The sequence below is a fragment of the Elephantulus edwardii genome, unplaced genomic scaffold (genome assembly GCF_000299155.1).
Source record: "Elephantulus edwardii isolate Elephantulus edwardi_28Jun2011 unplaced genomic scaffold, EleEdw1.0 scaffold00172, whole genome shotgun sequence".
Lineage (NCBI taxonomy): Eukaryota > Metazoa > Chordata > Mammalia > Macroscelidea > Macroscelididae > Elephantulus > Elephantulus edwardii.
The window spans coordinates 5,675,904-5,695,116 of NW_006399922.1; the positions used below are offsets into that span (position 1 = coordinate 5,675,904).

The 19,213-nt window shown below is 36.5% G+C and overlaps 1 protein-coding gene across 2 annotated transcripts in view; it reads left to right on the plus strand.

Annotated features, from left to right (window-relative positions):
- XRN2 (5'-3' exoribonuclease 2) overlaps positions 1-19,213 on the plus strand; it is a 91,152-nt gene that overhangs the window by 24,137 nt on the left and 47,802 nt on the right. For both annotated transcript variants that reach the window (XM_006895653.1, XM_006895654.1), the window contains 4 exons: positions 666-710; positions 2,148-2,279; positions 14,862-14,980; positions 18,250-18,385. In XM_006895653.1, the coding sequence (XP_006895715.1) occupies positions 666-710; positions 2,148-2,279; positions 14,862-14,980; positions 18,250-18,385 (432 nt within the window). The remainder of the gene's footprint in view (positions 1-665; positions 711-2,147; positions 2,280-14,861; positions 14,981-18,249; positions 18,386-19,213) is intronic.

The following is a 19,213-nucleotide window of genomic DNA, read 5'->3' on the forward strand; positions in this document are numbered from 1 at the left end:
TATGCACCAACAACCAGAGCCAAAGAAGAAGAAATAGATGATTTCTACCAACTTTTACAGTTGGAGATAGATCAAACATGCAATCCAGATGCATTGATAATGGTGACTGGAATGCAAAAGTTGGGAATAATGAAGAAGAATCAGTAGTCGGAAAACATGGGCTTGGTGACAGGAATGAGGCTGGAGATAGAATGATTGAATTTCAAGATACAGTCTCATTAAATTGCCTTGTGGAGAAGACTGATATTTTTGTTACTAAGTTATTTTAGCTAAATTTTAAAAAATTCTTACTTGTATTTCCCATACTGACATTCTATTTCTTTTAAGGTAAAAACTGAAGATCTTTGTCTTGGCTCTTGTACTTTTTTCCTTGAAATGATGTAAAGAATTATTTTAAAACCGTTAAAGGTGAAATTGCTAAATTTTGTTTAAGCTCAGTTTAGACCAAGTTGTGATAAGCAACACATTAACGTTGTTAATAGGGTTATTCTGAGTCATACTCTACTCAGTGGCACCTAGCAGCAAGTTTCACTATAGTTTCATTTTGTAGTTTTCTGAAATCTTCCTTTAAAACTTAAATTGTCTTTTGAGCTATTCCTGGAATTGTTTAACGCTGACATTTTTGTGTAATTGTTTGACAGAATATATGGATTTTATACTTTTAGGACAGTTTTAGAAGACGACAGAAAGAAAAAAGAAAACGAATGAGGGTGAGTTTCAAATGATTTAATAATAAATGAAAAGGATAAAAACCAGCAAAATAATATAATATTGATAGTAGTACATATTTACAATTTAGGAGCAAACTAGTTATTGCAATAACTATTCTTTATTCAGTAGCAGTTGAGAAGTAATTCTAATAGAGACATAATTAGTCAAAGAGAAATAATTGTTCACGTATCAGTTTCATTGAGAAATAATGCTAGGGTTGATTTTGAAGAAGTCTTTTTTACAGCTGTTAACATCTAGTCGAACATACTTGAGGAGCAGTAGATGGGGCTAGCACTTAAGTTTTTGGATTTTTCTGTGGGAATAAAGTATTTTTGTAATAAAAACAGTCAACTCTTTGTATCATCTTAAAGTTATTGCACTCTGCTTTATTCTTACATCTTTGTTAGAGCCATCTTCCTAGAGCATGATACTAAACTTTGCTGTTCTCACCTGAAATCACCACTAACTTACTCTTTCTGTTTCCAGTGACTGGTTGTTCACAGAGTAATTCTGATTAAATTTTACTTGAGAGACTTCTAGCTTGTCCCCTGCATTCTTCCAAATAACCTTTCATTTGGTGTGCTACCAGTCTCTACAATTCACCCCACACCTTATCTTATCTACAAGGCCTCCTTTGTTGTGTCTGCTCATAATACAGGTTGAACAGTCCTTTCTCTTAACTCTAGTGCATCTTCCCTTTGATATTGATTTTTTATTTAATTGCATGATACTTTATAGTCACTTAAATGCATGAGTGTTTTCTCTTGTGGGTTGTTTTTACTGTTTTGTTTTTGTCATCTCTTCTGGATTTTGAGCTAGAGTTTTAGGATCAACCTTTTATTATTATTTCTTTTTTAGACTTGTTCTATTTTAGCAATCTGAAAGGAAGGAAAGTAGAATTATGTACTAATAGTGGGAGATTAAAATACTCTAGATTGGGAGGAGCATATTTGCCTTCTACTTTATTTTTAGTGAAAACCTTTTAGGCATAGCTGTTACCTATTTTATGTACTTCACTATCATGAGTTCTAACTTAATTTGGAAATATTAGCTAAACTTCTAGCAAGGCAAGGAGTTAAACTTCCTAAATACCTATCAAACGCTAGATCTATTTTTTCATGAAATTGTGAATTTTGTAAAATGGAGTATTTTGTAAAACCAAAAGCAATCAATAATAATAATGAGACTTGAAAAAATTTTCTGTATCAGAACAATGTATAATATGTACTGCGTGTTAACAGGTCATTCTTTGTAGGATGTAAGTTACCATTAAATCAAACTGTAAACAACCCTGATGTGAAGAAAAATTGATTTGATCTTGTATGGGGCTTGGTAGTCAAAGTGAAGACTCCATTCTGTTGTCCTCCTTTCTTTGATTATCTGGTTGTGAATTGTGACTTGACTTTAATTTTTGCATTTATTCCCATCTATGTTAGAGAGATCAGCCAGCTTTCACTCCTGGTGGAATATTAACCCCTCACGCCATGGGTTTAAGGAATTCACCTGGTTCCCAAGTAGCCAGTAATGCAAGACAAGCAGCTTATGAAATGAGGATGCATGGTAACTCTGTGAGTAGCTTTCTTTTGTGTGGGCCTGAGAAAGTGGTACATAGAAGAAGCTTTTTGGAAGTGTGGGGGCGGGGAGGGGTTTAAAGTTTTATCCATTTTTTTCCTTGAGATATTTTTGTCTGTTAAATATAACTGTATGAAACACACATGGTTTCAAAGAAAGGTTATATTGGATATGTAGATGCATATCAATATTAAGAGATAGGTAATTGGCTATAGGTGGACCACTGTCCTCCTCTTCCTCGGAGATGCTGGATACGGTCTGGAAGCATGAAGGGACTATTCAGATGTCTCACATCTGGAGCATGAAAGCCAAGTGCGTGTATTTTGCTATCTTACGCCCTCCTTTCACTCAAAGATAATTTATGGACATTTTGTAGAATGTTATTTGTCAGTCTGCAAAGACAAATAGCCTTCACTGCCTGAATTCTTGCTCATTTCCAAGACTTGAGCATGGAGTAGATGTGAATAGATAATTTGAGATAGCCCTATCTGTCCGAAATCTGCACAATCCCTCTCCCTATCTAAAAATGAGAAACCAAGTCGATCATCAGTGGTCTCCTTTCGTGCTTAAAATTGGTGGTCCAAACTCGACAGGAAAATCAGCTGTGACATGAACACTATACTCAGTCCAGCACATTTCCTGTTGTAGAAGCAACAGACCGTGAGCTCAGATCACATGATACAGCAGTGGCAGGGGAGAGGGATAAATGAATAGCTCACCATCATATGCATACAGCATATAGGCTAAATGATGTGAGAAAATAATGGAAGAAAAAAGATATAAAGTTTGTCCTTTTTCTTTAATTATACTAGATTATTTATAAAATTCGAATTGTTTTCCAAGACAGATTCTTCCAGTTCCCCCACCCATCAAATTGTAGAACTCCATGATTAATCCCCTCTCCCCCTGTACATCCTCATCCCTCTGCTTCCATGCTCCCCTACCCCCCTTGGATCCTTATACTCATTCTATAATAATGGTTTTATACAGTATTTGTCATTGTGGGACTGAGTTAGTTTGCTCACCATAATGCTCTCCAGTCCCTCCCAAGTTAGATAATAATTTACAAAATCATATCTTGTGCGTGCGGTGGAGTATTTCATTGTGTGAATGTACCGTAATTTCTCAATCCGTTCATTTGTGTTTGGACATACTTCCCTCTTCTTGTGATGCTGAATAATGCTGCTATGAATACTGATGTACAAATCTCCCTTTATGTCTCAGTTCTCATTTTCTCAGGGTATATTCTAAGTAATGGAATAACTGGGTCATATGGAATTTTTATGTTCAGCTATTTAAGGAAGTGCCTTCCAGAGTGGTGGTACCATTTTACAATCAAGTTTGTCCTCTTTTTAAAAAAAAATTTTTTTTTTCTTATCTTACTATTATTTCTGTGTGTGTAACATCAAATCGGATCTAACTGGTACAGGAAGAGATTGCCCTCCTTCTCCAGCAAAGCATCTGGTTGATTCGAATCACATACCTCTGGGATTGCAGTGTAGCTTCTTGCCACTAGGCCATCAGAGCTCCCAAATTTGTCCTCTTTTGTAACTTTTTCTGTGGTCAGGAAAATTTTGTTAGGTTAGAAAATTAAATTTATTTCACATCAATTTGTGCCCTTTAGGACCTCATATGTGAAATTTAAGAACTGAGATTTTTAATTTCCCAAGAGAAAAAAAAGTCTGGATTTCATTGTGTTTTTTCCTTTTTGAGAGTTTGATGTTTTTTCCCTTCTTTATGTAGTCCATAGGGAGCTGCACTACTAACCCAAAGGTGGCACTTCTCTGGTGATTCAAATCCAACAGCAGCTCAGAGGGAGAAAGATGGATAGCCTGTTGTTAGGTGCTGTTGAGTCAAGTATGACTCATTGCAACCCTTTGCACAACAGATATGAAACTTGTGCCATCTATACCCCTCTAACACACCTGAGCCTATTGCTCCAGACACTGTGTCAATCCATGTTGTTAAGGGTCTTCCCCTCCTTCCCTGACCTCCACTTTTAATGTTACTAGGAGAGGCTTTTCCTTGATATGGGCCATCTAATTCCCATTTAATTTACTGTCTCAGAAAATCCACTTGGAGGGTCATTTAGGAGTTAATTCTGAATCTTTAGCAGTGAGGTTTTTTCTTTTTTAAAATTCTTAACACTATTAACATAGTACGTTATAGAGGGTTAGAGAAGGAGAGAGGCAGTGAGACATCTCAATATTATAGAATAAAAGAGATTGATGTTAAAAAAAATGATGTTGGTTTTTCAGGCTTATAGTGGGAGTAGTCAGTAACATGTTGCATGGCTAAGCCGAAGACCATACTTCTGGCAGTTAAAATCCACTAATGGCTCAATTAGAGAAAGGTGAATAATCGCCTCCCTTGCAAATTATAACCTTGGCCACCCACTTGGACGATCGGTTTTGAGTTAGTTCCGATTTGATAGCAGTGAATCAGTCAGTCCCTGAATGTGGCTGGTAATCTCTCTCATGCTTTATTAATCATAGAATGCTTTTTAAAAATCTGAAGTAACCAGATAAATCTAAACTTTGGCCAGCTGTGATTATTTTAAGGATTATAAGCATCCCAGGACGAGACTCACTGTTGGTTAGTAATGTGTGTCATGGGGATGTTGTTATTGAGTATTACTGAGTCGGAATTGACCAACAGCTGACCCTCTAGTGGGTTTTCTGAGGCAGTTAATCACAATAGAGGATATTGCCCATCCTTCTTCCATGGAGCAGCTGATGAATTCAAACCGTGTACCTTCCAGACTGTAGCTCAGCTTCTTATCACTAGGTCATGGGAATTGTTATGTCTTTGGGTGGCATGAGACAAATAGGACTCCTATAAATCCTGTGAATAGCAGATCTAAACATTGTCCTATTGTGACTCATCCTCACCATTTCAGATACCCTTGAGCCCATTCTGCAGTCACTATGTCAGTCCATCTGTTTCTTCTCATTCACCTTCCATTTGCAGGGAATAGCCTCTCTGAGCAACATGCCCAAAGTATATGAGACAAAGTTTTGTCATCTTTGCTTCCAAGGAGCATTCTGGCTGCACTTTTTCAAAGACTCATCTGTTAATTATTTTGGCAGTCCATAGGATAGTCAGTACTCTTCTCCAATACCGCATTCAGAAGGCATTAGAATAAGAATAGATATCTGTAAATAATGTCTCTTATTTTTTTGTATGTTAATTCTGACAATCATGTATATATTGCAATTAGATTGTTTGCATAAAGGGATTTTCCTCTAGAAAGTTCTGAATTCAGGAAAATCACAATGTCTTATTACCACTTCTTCAATAAAACCTTTAAAGAGAATCTTAGGGAATTCTGATGGCCTAGTAATAAGCAGCTGCACTGCAATCCCAAAAGCATGTGGTTCAAATCCACGAGCTGCTCTGCAGTGAAAGGTAAACAAGCTCCCCGTGTGATTGACTGCCTTGGAAAACCCATGAGAGGATTAGCTGTGAGTTGGTTCCAGTTTGATGATACATAACAACAACAACAAAGAGAACCTTTAAAGTTATAGTTTTGAAGATGTTTGTTTTTTTCCCCCTGAGCTATTTGAGCATCTTAGAAGTCTGTGATAGTTACCCTTGTTAATATGACATTGGGTAATTTGTGTTTCCTCATAAATATGTGGTTTTAAATTTGCATTCTGAAATCTTGTATTCATTTACCCTGAAATGGTTCTCAATATAAAAAGAAGTGTTTTGTCCTCTTTTGTTTGCATGAATTTAACTCTGAAAACAATGTTTCCATGGTGAGGGCTGCTGTTGTTGTTATGTGTCTGAGTCAACCACGACTTAAAAGTGACCTTATTAACAGCATATGTGAACCCTGCCTATCTATGCCACCTTCACCATTTCTGATAGTCACTGTATCCATCTTGTTGAGGATCTTCCTCTCTTTTGCTAATGCTTTCCCTTTCCAAGCATCAGGTCTTTTTCCATGCACTAACCACCCCAAACAACATGCCCTCTAGCATGTGAGACAAAGCTTCACCATCCTTGCTCCAGTTTCCTTGATTACACTTTCCCCAAGGAATATTTGGGAGTTTTGGCAGTCCATGGGATAGTAAGTACCCTTCTCCAAGGATGTCAGTGAATAGCTAGTGATTGAAAAGATCATTGCTTGGATCAAGTGTACCTCAGTCTTTAAACTGACATCATTGGTCGTTAGCATTTTGGAGAGATCCTTGATAACACATTTTCCAATGAAACTTTTGATTTCTTCACAGCTGGTAGCAAAGCGATGATTGTGAATCCTAGTAAAATTAAATTGTTGATAGCTTTAATCTTTTCTGTTGATATCGTTAATCTTTTTTCTGTATTGGTCCAGTGATGAGAATTTTTGTTTTCTTGATGTTGAGATATAATCCATATTAAAGGCTGTAGACTTTGCAAAGACCTTACCACTTCCAGCAAGCATAGTTATGTCCTCTGAAAAACATGGATTGCTGATCAGCACTGTGGGTTGCTGATCTTGATGTCAAGATTCATCATTACCTCCAGCTTCTTTAATCATCTGTTTAGTATACAATTTGAATAGGTATGGAGAAAGGATACAATCCTGATGCATACCTTTCTTTCTTTCTTTGCTCTGTTCAGAAAGTAGCTTCTTAGGTTAAATATAAATTTTACATGAGCATATTTAAGTATTCTGGGATTCCCATGCTTCTTAATGTTAGCCATATATTGTTCTGATCCAAACAGTCAAATGCCTTTGCATAGTCAATAAAAACAGACATCGTTGTGGTATTCTCTGTTTTCAGCAAGGATGCATCTGACATCAGTAGTGATAGCCTTGGTGCTATGGCCTCCTCTTCTAAATCTAGCTTGAAGTTCTAGCAGATCTCTATGTACTGTTCTGTTTTTCCAGAATCTTGAGCAAGATTTTGCTTACATATGATACTAATGGTACTTTTCTATAATTTTCACATTCTCTTGGATCACATTTTGGGAATGAGAACACATTTGGATCTTTTTAGTAGTGGGCCAGACAGCTGTCCTCTAGATTTCTTGGCACAACCTGTTAAGCCCATGCAGGATTGCATCTGTTTGTGGGGACATGTAAATTGATAATCCATCAAAATGGTTCAATGTCAGCCAGTTCTTCTGATACAGTGACTCTTTATAGCTTCATTCCATCTTCTTTTAATGTTTCCTGGATTGTTCAAGGTTTTACCCAAAGCATACTTAAGTATGGCAACTTGAGGCTTGAATTTCTTCTTTAGTTCTTTCAGTTAACGAAATTCTGAACAAGTTCTTAACCTTTTTATTTTCTGACTCCAGCTCTGCACATTTTGTCTTCTTTCACTTCCATTTGAAATCTTGAATTTATCTCTTTTACTTCAAGATTTCTTCCTTTAGCTTTTTGACATTCTAGTGCAATTTCATGGATTCTTCTTAAATCCTTTTTGATCTTTTCTTTCTCCCCTGTCTTTGTAATGAGTTTTTGCTTTTTTCCTAGATGATATCCTTCATGTCATCCAACAGCTCATCTGGTCTTTGATCTCTAGCATTCAATACCTCAAACATATTCTTGAGATGGTTTCTAAATTTTATTGGCCATCCACTAATAGCAGTAATGGTACAGCCTTCAGGTTGGAAGACACTACAAAATGAGGCAGAATAGCTGCAAATATCCATTAATAATTAGAACGTGGAATGTATGAATTTAGGCAAATTAGAAGTTGTAAAATATGAAATGTGACATACAAAGGTGGACATTTTAGGCATTAGTAAGTGGAGATGGACTAGCTTTTGCCATATTGAATCAGTCACTCTTAGGATCTGCTATGCCAGGAGTGGAAAAACTTAGGAAGACGTTTGTTGCATAATAAAAAAGAATTAAAAAGACCATGTAAGATTCATCTTGAAGTACAATATTGTAAGTGATAGACTACTATTTATGACGTTGATTTTGGTATGTGCCACCAAGTCACTTGCAATTCATAGCAACCCTATGTACAGTAACTCTGAACTTTGTCCTATCCTGAGCCAACCTTACTGTCTCTGACACATCTACCCCCGTTACCCCAGTCACTCAGTCAGTCCATCTCATGAGCGGACTTCCCCTCCTGTGCTGTCTCCAACCCTCCCAAGCACAGTGCCTCTCCCCAAGGACTGGTTTCTCCTTGCAACGTGCCCAAAGTATGTCAGACAAAGCTTCAGAATCCTTGCCTCCAAAGAGAAGCCTGATTTCACCCTCTCTAGGAAGAATCTGTTTGTTCTCTTAGCAGTCCATGGTATATTCAGTACTTTTCTGTAGCACCACAGCTCAAAGGCATCAATTCTTCCATCCTCCCTAGTCATTGTCCAGCTTTCTGGTGCTTAGCACATGATTATGAAGAACAGTGGCCTGGATCTGGCGCACCTTAGTCTCCAAACTGACGTCGTTGCTCTTCAGTACTCTGGAGAAGTCTCTGATAGCACACTTTCCCATTATCCTGTGTCTTTTGATTTCCTAGCTGCTGGTACCATGAGTATTGATTGTGGAACTCAGCAAACTAAAGCTATTAACAACCTCAATCTCTTCTCCATCTATCGTAATGCTTCTGATCAGCCCAGTGGTGTGAATCTGTTTACTTGATGTTGAGCTTCAATCCATGTTGAAGGCTGCAGTCCTTGATGTTCTGCAGCAAGTACTTTAGGTCCTCAGTTTCAGAAAGCAAGGTTGTGTCATTTGGATAATGCAGGTTGTTGATGAGTCTTCCTCCAATCCTAATGCCACACTCCTCCTCATAGAGCCCAGCCTCCCCATTGATCTGTTCTGCATACAGATTTAAAAGGTATGGAGATAGGACACATCCTTGGCGTACACCCTTCCCAATTCCTTGACTGTCTCTTGGTCCATATATAGCTTTCACATAAGCACTGTATCGTGTTCTGGAATTCCTGTTCTCAGAGTACCTTTCTTAAAAATACAGAAAGTGACTATATCCATAGACCTTACCTTAAGGACTACACAGGAATCAGATTGACTACATTCATGGGAAACAGAAGTTTATTTACATTCAAAACCACACTTGGTGCTGATTGTAGCACACACCATCAATTAACTCATGTGCAAGTCCAAGAAGAACTTGAAGCTGAAGAAAATTAATACAAGTTCACAAGAACCGAAATATGACCTTGAATTTATCCTATATGAATTTTTAAAAACAGTGATAGAAAGTAGAACAGAAGAATGCAAGAGATTCACCATCAAAGGATAGGCAGCCTCTCCTCTGAGCCCCATCTCCCTGAAAGTATTTTTATTATATAGGGTTGAAGTTTATATATTGTTAGTCAAGAATCAGCTTGGCAGTTACCTTTTTTTTTTTAAAATCATGCTTTTTCTTTTTTATTCGTTGTTGCACAATTCCTCCTCCCCCCCTCAGCCCACCCTGTAACGCACCCATTGTTTCAGATTCTTTTCATACATAAGATACATAATCATATATTCCTTTCAGTCTTTTTCTCTTCTGTTCAAATGCAGTGTTCATTATCTATCCACTCTTTCCTCAACCCTCCCATGTTTGTCCTATTTTATAAGAGTGGTGTTATTTAGTATTTGGCTTTTTAAGACTGAGATATTTCAGTGAGTATAGGCTTCCTGTGTTGTGTAATGTTTTACGAATTCATTATTTCTCAGTGCTGCATTGTATTCTATTGTATGTATTAATACACCATAGTTTTTCTATCCATTTGTTGATGGGCACGTGGGTTGCTTCCTTCTCTTTGCTGTTGGGAATAATGCAGCAATAAACATGGATATGCATACATTTGTTTTGAGTCATGGCTCTGGTTTCTTTAGGGTATATTATATTCCCAGTTGTAGGGTTGCTGGGTCAAATTGTATTTCTGTTTCCAACTTTTTTGATGAAGTGCCAGACTACCTTCCATGGTGGTTGTACCATTTTTTATTTCCACCAGTGGTGTGAATAAGAATTCAATCTCTCCACAACCTTGCCAGCATTTGCTGGTTGGTGCCCTTGAATGTTGCTGCTGCTGCTGGGGTGATTTGCATCTCTCTGATACCTAGGGATTTTGACCATTTCTTCATGTGAATTTTTATCTTCTTTGTTTAAGTGTCTATTCAGATCCTGTGCCAATTTTGTGATAGTATTGTTGACCTTTTTTTTGTTGAGGTACTGAAGTATTTTAAAAATATTAGATATAAGCCCCTTATCAGATATGTCATTGTCAAATATTTTTTCCCATTCTATGGGTCTTCTTCTTACCCTGTTGGAGAAGTTTTTTTGATGTTCATAGGGATTTGCTTCTTAGAAGGTTTCATTTGTCAATTTTATTCTCTCCTCATAGGAAAGTTACTATTTTTAATGCCTTCTTTATATAGAGAGAGGATTGAATCTACCAGCTATTTCTAAGAAACTGCCCATGGGAGAAAGGTGGGCATTCTCCTCCTGTGTGATTATCTGCCTCTGAAAACCTGATACAAGGTCATCAATGTATCAACTTTAACTTGATGATACATAACAAACAATAACTTTTATATACACTCATTGCTGTAAAATTCCACCTTTAGGTTTTTGAGACTCTAAGTGGACACAGATTACGCTGCCCATTTTTTTCTTTTCCCTCATAGCCTCTGGTGGATTGAAACTGCCAAAGGTAGGGGATCTTTAAGATAGCAGTCCAACTCTATGGAGTAGGCCGTCCGAGCTCCCTTTCTTTGTATGTAAGTTGTGGAAATGTTGCCATCATAATTTAATCCAAAATGTAGCTTAAAAATAATTGTGGTGGATCCAGATGTAGAGTGTAAATAATAGTAGATGATTTCACATTATGTGCCAGGCAGCCAAAATGCCAGTGATTCTTCATATGTTCTTCATTTAGTCCTTGTGGCGTATAAAGAGAGCATCGCCATTTCCGTTTTTTAAGACAGTACTTATAAAGATTAAGTAAATTACCCAAGGCAAATAAAAGATAGCATTTGATAATTCAGTCTCAGATTTACTAGAATGAAAATTTTCATTCCTGTGTAGTAGATCATAAGATTTTCTGATTCATAGTGGCCAACGCTCATCCATTTCAGCTCACTAATGTCTATAATGTCTCTGTGCATCTCATTTTATTTTGTTTTTTTACAATTCAAATTTGATTCATACTTCATACATTCCATTTTCCAGTTTACCATTTCTCAGACATGGTTGGCTTTCTGTAATTATTTTTATACTATTGAGTATACTTTATTATTAAGAAAATTGATTGCACGCATTTTTAAAAAGAAAATGCTCTAAGATCTATCTGATATGTACGTTTTCTTTGCCTGTGATGTTAATGTACTTTCATGATTATAGTATCAATAAAATATTCCTTAGTAGTCAAGAAAAAATGTTATATAACCTTGTTTCACATGGCTCAGCCAGCCCATCCTGCTGCTGTCTTGACAGGCCTCTGTGGACTGTCTTGAGGCTCTAAAATCTCCCCAGAAGGAGCCTGCCTGTCTTTTCTTTGAACAGCTAGAGGAGTAGGAACACCAGCCTCCTAGCAATGTGGCATCTTATGCACTATGCCAATAGGGGGCCTTTGTATAATATCCAGAAAACATGAATGGGAAATGTTTTTTGTTTCTTGTACAGTGCTTTTAATCATCTAACTTAAATAACTAAAATTGAAGAATATTTTCTTTGTATTTTTTATTAAGTATTCAGGTGTTGCTGTGCTCATTCAGTTAAGTACAAAGAGAAGATCATCCTGAGTTTAAAGTAGCATCCTTATCTTAGAAATAATAACTAAATCTGCATATTTTCAGGTGATTTTTAAAATAGTTTTTATAGCCATTTTAAGGTTACAGTCTTAATTGTGTAGGAAATACAGAGATCCACAGTTCCCTGCCTCCACTCCATTCCCATATATTTTATCCTCTTATTTGCATGGTTGCTTTTACTGCTGTATCATTATTAATAAAAGTTCTACTGTTGGTGGCCTAGTGGGTGGAATTACTCTGCCAACCCCAAGGCAGGTGGTTCGAATCTGCTGGCTGTTCATGGAACAGGGATGGGCAGTCTCCCATATAATTCAGTGCCTCTGAAAATGCACTGGAGAGTCAACTGTAAGTTCATTGACTATGAGTCCTATGACTCTGGCTGATAACAGTGACAGTTTACATTTTACTTGGAGCCACAACCAATCCCATTATAGCAACAGTCAAGGAATGAGAAGACAGACTGCATTGAAGAATCTATGAAAGACTTCTTTAAACTATGAAAGAGCAAGGATGTTCGTTTACAGACTATTGTGTGTTTGATGCAACCATCATATTTTCAGTTGTTTTCTATGCATCTGAAAGTTGGACAGCAAATAAGGAAGTCTGAAGAAGCATCGTTGCCTTTGAACTATGATATTGGAGAAAAGTATTGAACGTAACATGGGCTGCCAACAGAATACCTTGCAAGTGCTCCTTAGTAGCAAGGATGGTGAAATTTTATCTCACATTCTTTGAGCATGTTGTAAGGACAGATGAGTTTTTGGGAAAAGGCATTATGCTAGGAAAGGTAGAGGTTCAGAGGGCGGAAAAGGAAAACCCTCAATGAGATGGATTAACATTGACTGTAGCAACTGACATAGCATAGTAGAAATCTTGAGGATGATGCAGGGTTCAGATCTGTTGACTCAACAGCACCTAATGGCAGCAAAATAGTTTACATTGAAGTTAATACTTGTGTTTAAAATAGCATATTTGAAATAGTTTAACATGTAATTTAATTCTGTATTGTTAGTAGTTATTGGGGCATTGTTGTTGTTATGTGCTGTTGAGTTGCCTGCGACTCACAGCGACCCTATGTACACCAGCCCTAACCCCTGCTCTATCCTGTGCCAATTGCACTGTCTCTGACACATCTACCCTCATTACTCCAGTCACTGAATCAATCCATCTCATCAAGGGTCTTCCTCTCTTACACTGTCCCTCCACGTTCCCAAGCATGACATCCCTCTCCAAGGACTGGTCCCTCCTTGTAATATAACCAGAATATGTCAGACAAAGCTTAAGAATCCCTACACTATTGTGAGGAGAGTATAAGGATGACTATTGAAAGGGAAGGATTTCAGTCTGTTGTTCATAAGAATTGACTCAGTAGCACTTAACAACAACATCATCGTACTATTTGGTTTTTGTGTTTGTTATTTTTTTTATTTTAATGAAAGTTTATAGAGATTTTGGATTTCCATTCATACATTGTTGCACACTTTCCTCTCTACCTACCCCTGCCCCCAGTCCGCTTTTCTCTTTGAAGAAAAAAAAAATCTTTCATTGTTATACAATCCTCCCCGCCAAATCCACTTTACTATATGTAGCTCTTACTCTTGACTCTTGTCATGAAAATAATACCTAATCATATATTCCTCCTAAACTGCTCTCTCCCTCTTCTGTTTCAATGCAGTATACATTATTTATCCCCTCTTTTCTTAAGTGCCCCCCAACCCCAACATCAGTCTCGTTTTACAGCAGTGGCAATATGCAGTATTTCTCCTTTTGTGAGATATTTCACTCAGCATATTGTCCTCCAAGGTCACCCATTTTGTATAATATTTCATGAGTTCCTTGTTTTTCAATGTAGCATAATATTTCATTGTGTGAATATGCCACAGTTTGTCTATCCATCTGTTTGTTGATGGGCACTTGGGTTGTTTCCAACTTTTTGCTATTGTGAACAAAGCAGCAATACACATGAGTGTGCTTATATTGGCTTGGGTGGCAGTTATGGTTTCTTTAGGGTATATTCCCAGTAGTGAAATTGCTGGGTCAAATGGTATTTCTATTTGCAACTTTTTGGGAAAGTGCCATAGTGCCTTCCATAGTGATTGTACCATTTTACACTCCCACTAACAGTGAATAAGTGTTTCAGTTTCTCCATAACCTTGCCAGCATTTGGTGTTTGCTGTTCTGTTAAATTTTGCTGTTCTTACTGGGGTGAGATGATATGTCATAGTTGTTTTGATTGCATCTGTCTTAGAGCTAGGAATTTTGAGCACTTCTTCATGTGTGTGTTTGCAGTCTGAATGTCTTCTTTGGTGAAGTGTCTGTTCATATCCTGTTCCTATTTTGCAGTTGGGTTGTTTATCTTATTGTGGTAACAGCATACTATTTGTATAATAATTATCTGGCAGTCTCATTAAACTCTTCCAGAGTGAATATAACATGGTGACCCCATGGAGAACTACATTTGCACCACCACTGAATGTTAAATTTTTATAACATTTATATATTTATATTCATTCACTTACACACATATGCATATGTACATGTCCCTCTTCATCCCCCCAGCTTTACTACTTGATAGGAAACAATTGTGAATTTGTAACAAAAAGGAACTACTGTAGACAGAATTAAATTCTGTAATTAAAATTACAAAGTGAAATCTTTCCTTTTTTCTCACATATTACACATATTACCCTTTTGAGTGTTGGAGTTGGATAAGATTAGTTTACATAGCTTTTGTAGTGTATTTACCATAGCTTTTTTTTTCTCTTAAAAAATGGATTGTTACAAAGCTTGCTAAATAATGGAGGTTGGATATATCTGATGTAAGATGAATAATTAAAGCCTTTCATTTCATAATTATCTACAGAGTCCTTCAGTATCTCCCAATACAAGTTTCAATTCTGATGGTTCCCCATCTCCAATAGGAGGAATGAAACGAAAAGCAGAAGACAGTGACAGTGAACCTGAGCCAGAGGACAATGTCAGGTGAAGCTCCCCCCCCTTTAAAAAAAAAGCAAATTGCTGAAATAGATGCGGTCTAATTAATGCTATTAACTTAGAGCAGCAGTGCCTTCAGATGCTTGTCTATGATCTTTTTATCCACCAGTAATTAATGTGGAGGGTGAGAATAGTCAGTAAATTCCAGTGAGATATGTAAGTGATAACTGTTAAACCCAAGTATCTGGATTAGTATGCGTGCAGGTTTTTATCTTCCAAGACTCTTTTTCCTTGGAGACCAGACACTAGATCGGCTAGACATGAGGTGTTCAGCTTTATGTGATCAGAATGTTTCTTTTTGATATTAAATTTGAAAGGTGCTTAACCCAGAAAGTTCAGTTAAGGTTGGATTGTGTACTTTAATCCTCTCAGATTAAAAGATTTTTCATAAAATAATATATGCAAAAATCATTCTGTTAAGTGATAAATATATATTTACTGCAGACTTGGATATATTCATTTAAATTTAAAAAGAGAGCGTCAAAATGGAATTTCTCTTTAGTTATATACTTGTTAACAATTTTGATTTTTTTAATTGGTACACAAGTTAGGGATCCTTTTACAGTAAGATTAAATGTAGATTTTTATTGTTTATTTAAAAGTAGGCTTTAACCTGTGACTTCAAGTACAATATTTCTAATTCATTTATTAAGAATTCACAAAAGTAATTTAAAATAAAACCTGTAAGAGCTGAAACCTAGGCAAAATGAAAACTGAATGTCAGAGAAGGGAATTTTAAATATTTTCTGCTAAAAAAGTAATAGAAAAGTTTTACTGGCAAAACCAGAAAACTCAACTGACTGGGAAAAGCAAGGCGATAGCATGTACTTTGGGCCACATGTAGTTCACAAGTTTGACTGTTTTTGAAGTTAAACAGGGAGGAAAAATCAAATATTGTTCATGCATCTTTTATTGATCATAGAAGGTGTATAGTTTGCATTTGTGATTAAGCAGTTTCTAAGAGTTGTGTGTGGGTCTGCAGTTTTGTAACATTTTTTTAGTCCAATTTGATTAAGCATTTACCTAATCTTGAGTTTTTATTCTCTGCTTCTGCAACTGAATTTTCTTCTAAAAGCATGTTTTTATGTTGTTATGCTTTACTACTTTGCCATCCTAGTGAATAAATACTATCGTAATTGTTAATTGGATTTGTGTTGGTACAATTTAATTTGTATAGTATTATTTAATATTGAGACTCTAGGGGTAAACAGTGTAGTTACATTTCTGCCAGCAAATACACAAGGCTCTAATCACTTATTTAATTAAATTTTATTAAAACAAGGGCAGTCTGTGTTACGAATACAGGATGTATCTCTTAATTGATGATGTTGAAATTTTTTGTTTGGAAGCAGAGATATTAAATGGATATGGTAGAATTTGAAACTTGGCTGGAAGCAGAGAATACCAGAGGAGTGTTTGTGTGTTTTTCCTTGACTATGCAAAGGTGTTTAACTGTGTGGATCACAGCAAATTGTGGCTGAAATTGAGAACAGGAATCCCGGAACACTTGATTGTGGTTATGCAAAACTTACCCTTAGTCCAGGAAGCAGTCCTCAGAACAGATCAAGGAAACACTGCATGGCTCAAAATCAGGAAAGGTGTGTGTAAGGGATGTGACTTGTCTTCATATCGTTTCAGTCTATATGTGGGATAGATCATGTGGGAGGCTGGACTATTTAAGGAGGAATGTGGCATCAGGATTGGAGGAATACTCACCAACATCCTGCATTATGCAAATGACACAGCCTAAACTGAGGACACACTTCTGCTTCCTGCAGAAGGTCAAGGACTTTAATCTTCAATATGGATTGAAGCTCAACATTTAGAAAACAAAGATTGTCACTACTGAGCCAATTGGCAGCGCCAGAATAGATGGAGAAGAGATTGTTAACAATTTCAGCTTGCTTAGCTCCACAATCAGCACTCTTGGCACCAGCAGTCAGGAAATCAAAACACAAATTGCATTGGGGAACTCTGCTGTCTGGGACCTCTCCAAAGTGCTAAAGAGCAGTGATGTTAGTCTAGAGACTGTGTGTGGTACACCTCATTAGGGCAGGGTCTTCGCATTTATTTGCTATACATCAGAGAGTTGAACTAAAGATGACTGAAGAAGAATTGATGCCTTTGAGTTGTGGTGTTAAAAAGTATTCAAAATACCGTGGACTGTCTAGAGAAAAAGATTTGTCTTGGAGAGGGTAAAAACAGGTTGCTCTTTGGATGCAAGGATTTTGCACCTCTGTCTCACATCCATTGGCCAGGAGGGATCAGTCCTTGGAGAAGGACATCATGCTTGGATGGGTGGAGAGACAGCGCAAGAGAGGAACACTCTGGATGAGATGGATTAACACAGTAACTGGGGTATGGGGGTAGGTGTGTTGGAGACAGTAAGACAGGCAGAGGATAGGATTGAATTCAGAGATATTGTACATAGGATCACTATGAGTCACAAGTGACTTGATGGCACATTAACAACAGCCATATTCTGGAACATGACTATTTTAAAAAATCTAGCCCATCCTGAAAAATAGCAAGTGAATCACTTTGATGTTTTTTATTTAACTGATCTTTTTAAAGTGTATTTGATGTTTTTGCATTCTTTAAATGCAATTTTAAAAAATGAGGAAAATGTACATTTAATTTAAAACAAAGTAAGCCATACTTTATGTGAAAATATGATTACTTATATGGTATTTTCAATGATAAGCCATTGTTAAGTGAATTCATTAACCTGCTTGTAGATAAATTAAATCCCTCCTCCTCCACATGCATTCTTCCCATAAACATTTCTTAGCTGAAAAGAGGGATGGACTCATAAGTGGACTTTCAGAATAATTTAATTGACTGTAGTATAAATACAGACATTTTAATAAGCTGAGGAATTTCCATTGTGTAAAATAAATTCAAATCTTAAATATTTTTAGCTTGTTCCATAATCTGCAATCATGTAGTGTTAAAATTAGAGCAAATGCATGTTCTGCGTAATAATAAGTGCTTGTTGTCCATCTCTATTTTATAAGAAATAGTAGAGAGAGACAGACAAAAGACAAATGAAATGATCCTACTGAAATAGGTGTTTGAGTTTTTGATGTTTAAGTTGATAATAAATCCTGTAAAAGTAGGCCTTTTCAGAAAGAATCTGATGTAGTATTACTGTTTAATGTGTTCTCATTGTACTTGGATATTAAATTTTAATTGCTCTGGAAGACCAATTATTAAATAAGTGTTAATTCAATATTATTGGCCATGCCTGATTTTAGGTTATGGGAAGCTGGTTGGAAGCAGCGGTATTATAAGAACAAATTTGATGTTGATGCAGCTGATGAGAAGTTCCGTCGTAAAGTTGTACAGTCTTATGTTGAAGGACTTTGCTGGGTTCTTCGATATTATTACCAGGTACAAAAGGAAAATTTTTCTTTTCTTTTTTCTTTTGAAATATTTTTATTTGTATCATTAGCAGATAATTTTAGGAAGATGATAGTACCGATAGTAATGTGTACTGCGGAGCTTTTTTCCTGAAATAAAATGTAGACCTCATTTTGTAAAGGTTTCTATTCACAAATTTATTACCTTTAATTATATTTGGTTGAAAAGACTTAGAAATTCATTGGTATATAACCAAAGATAACTTTTGCCAAAGGATTTTGGCATCAAGCAAATGGTTTGGTTAACTGTACTTTATATGTCTTTTGTTGTTAAAGACTCTTGCATCAGAACCAACTCATAACTGATCCTCTAGTGGGTTTTTAGACCAGTAACTATCCTGAGAGATTATCCATCTGTCTCCTCCAGAATAGCTGGTAGATTAGAACAATACACCTTTGGGTTAACAACAAAGGATGTTTGAGGGAGCTCTGTTGGCTTAGTGGTAAGGAAGAGCTGTTAATAAAAACCCACTGGAGGTCATTTCAGACTTGTTGGTATACAGCAGCAACAAGAAGAAATCGCCACAGATTAGTAAAGTCTAGTATACTTTTAATTGGAGTACAAAAAAGAAATGGGAAACTAATCATTTAACAAGGCCACAGGACAAATGATAAAAACAAAAAGAAATACTAAGAAAATGAAAGGAATTGAAATTATGCACTCTCCTTCATATAATGTAGTGATGTTACATGCATTATAATTGGAGTCATCTGTTTCTGATTTAAATCTTGTACCAATTGAGTTATCAGATTGGTTAACTATTATAGACAGACATATTGGAGATAGTAGCACTGAAGG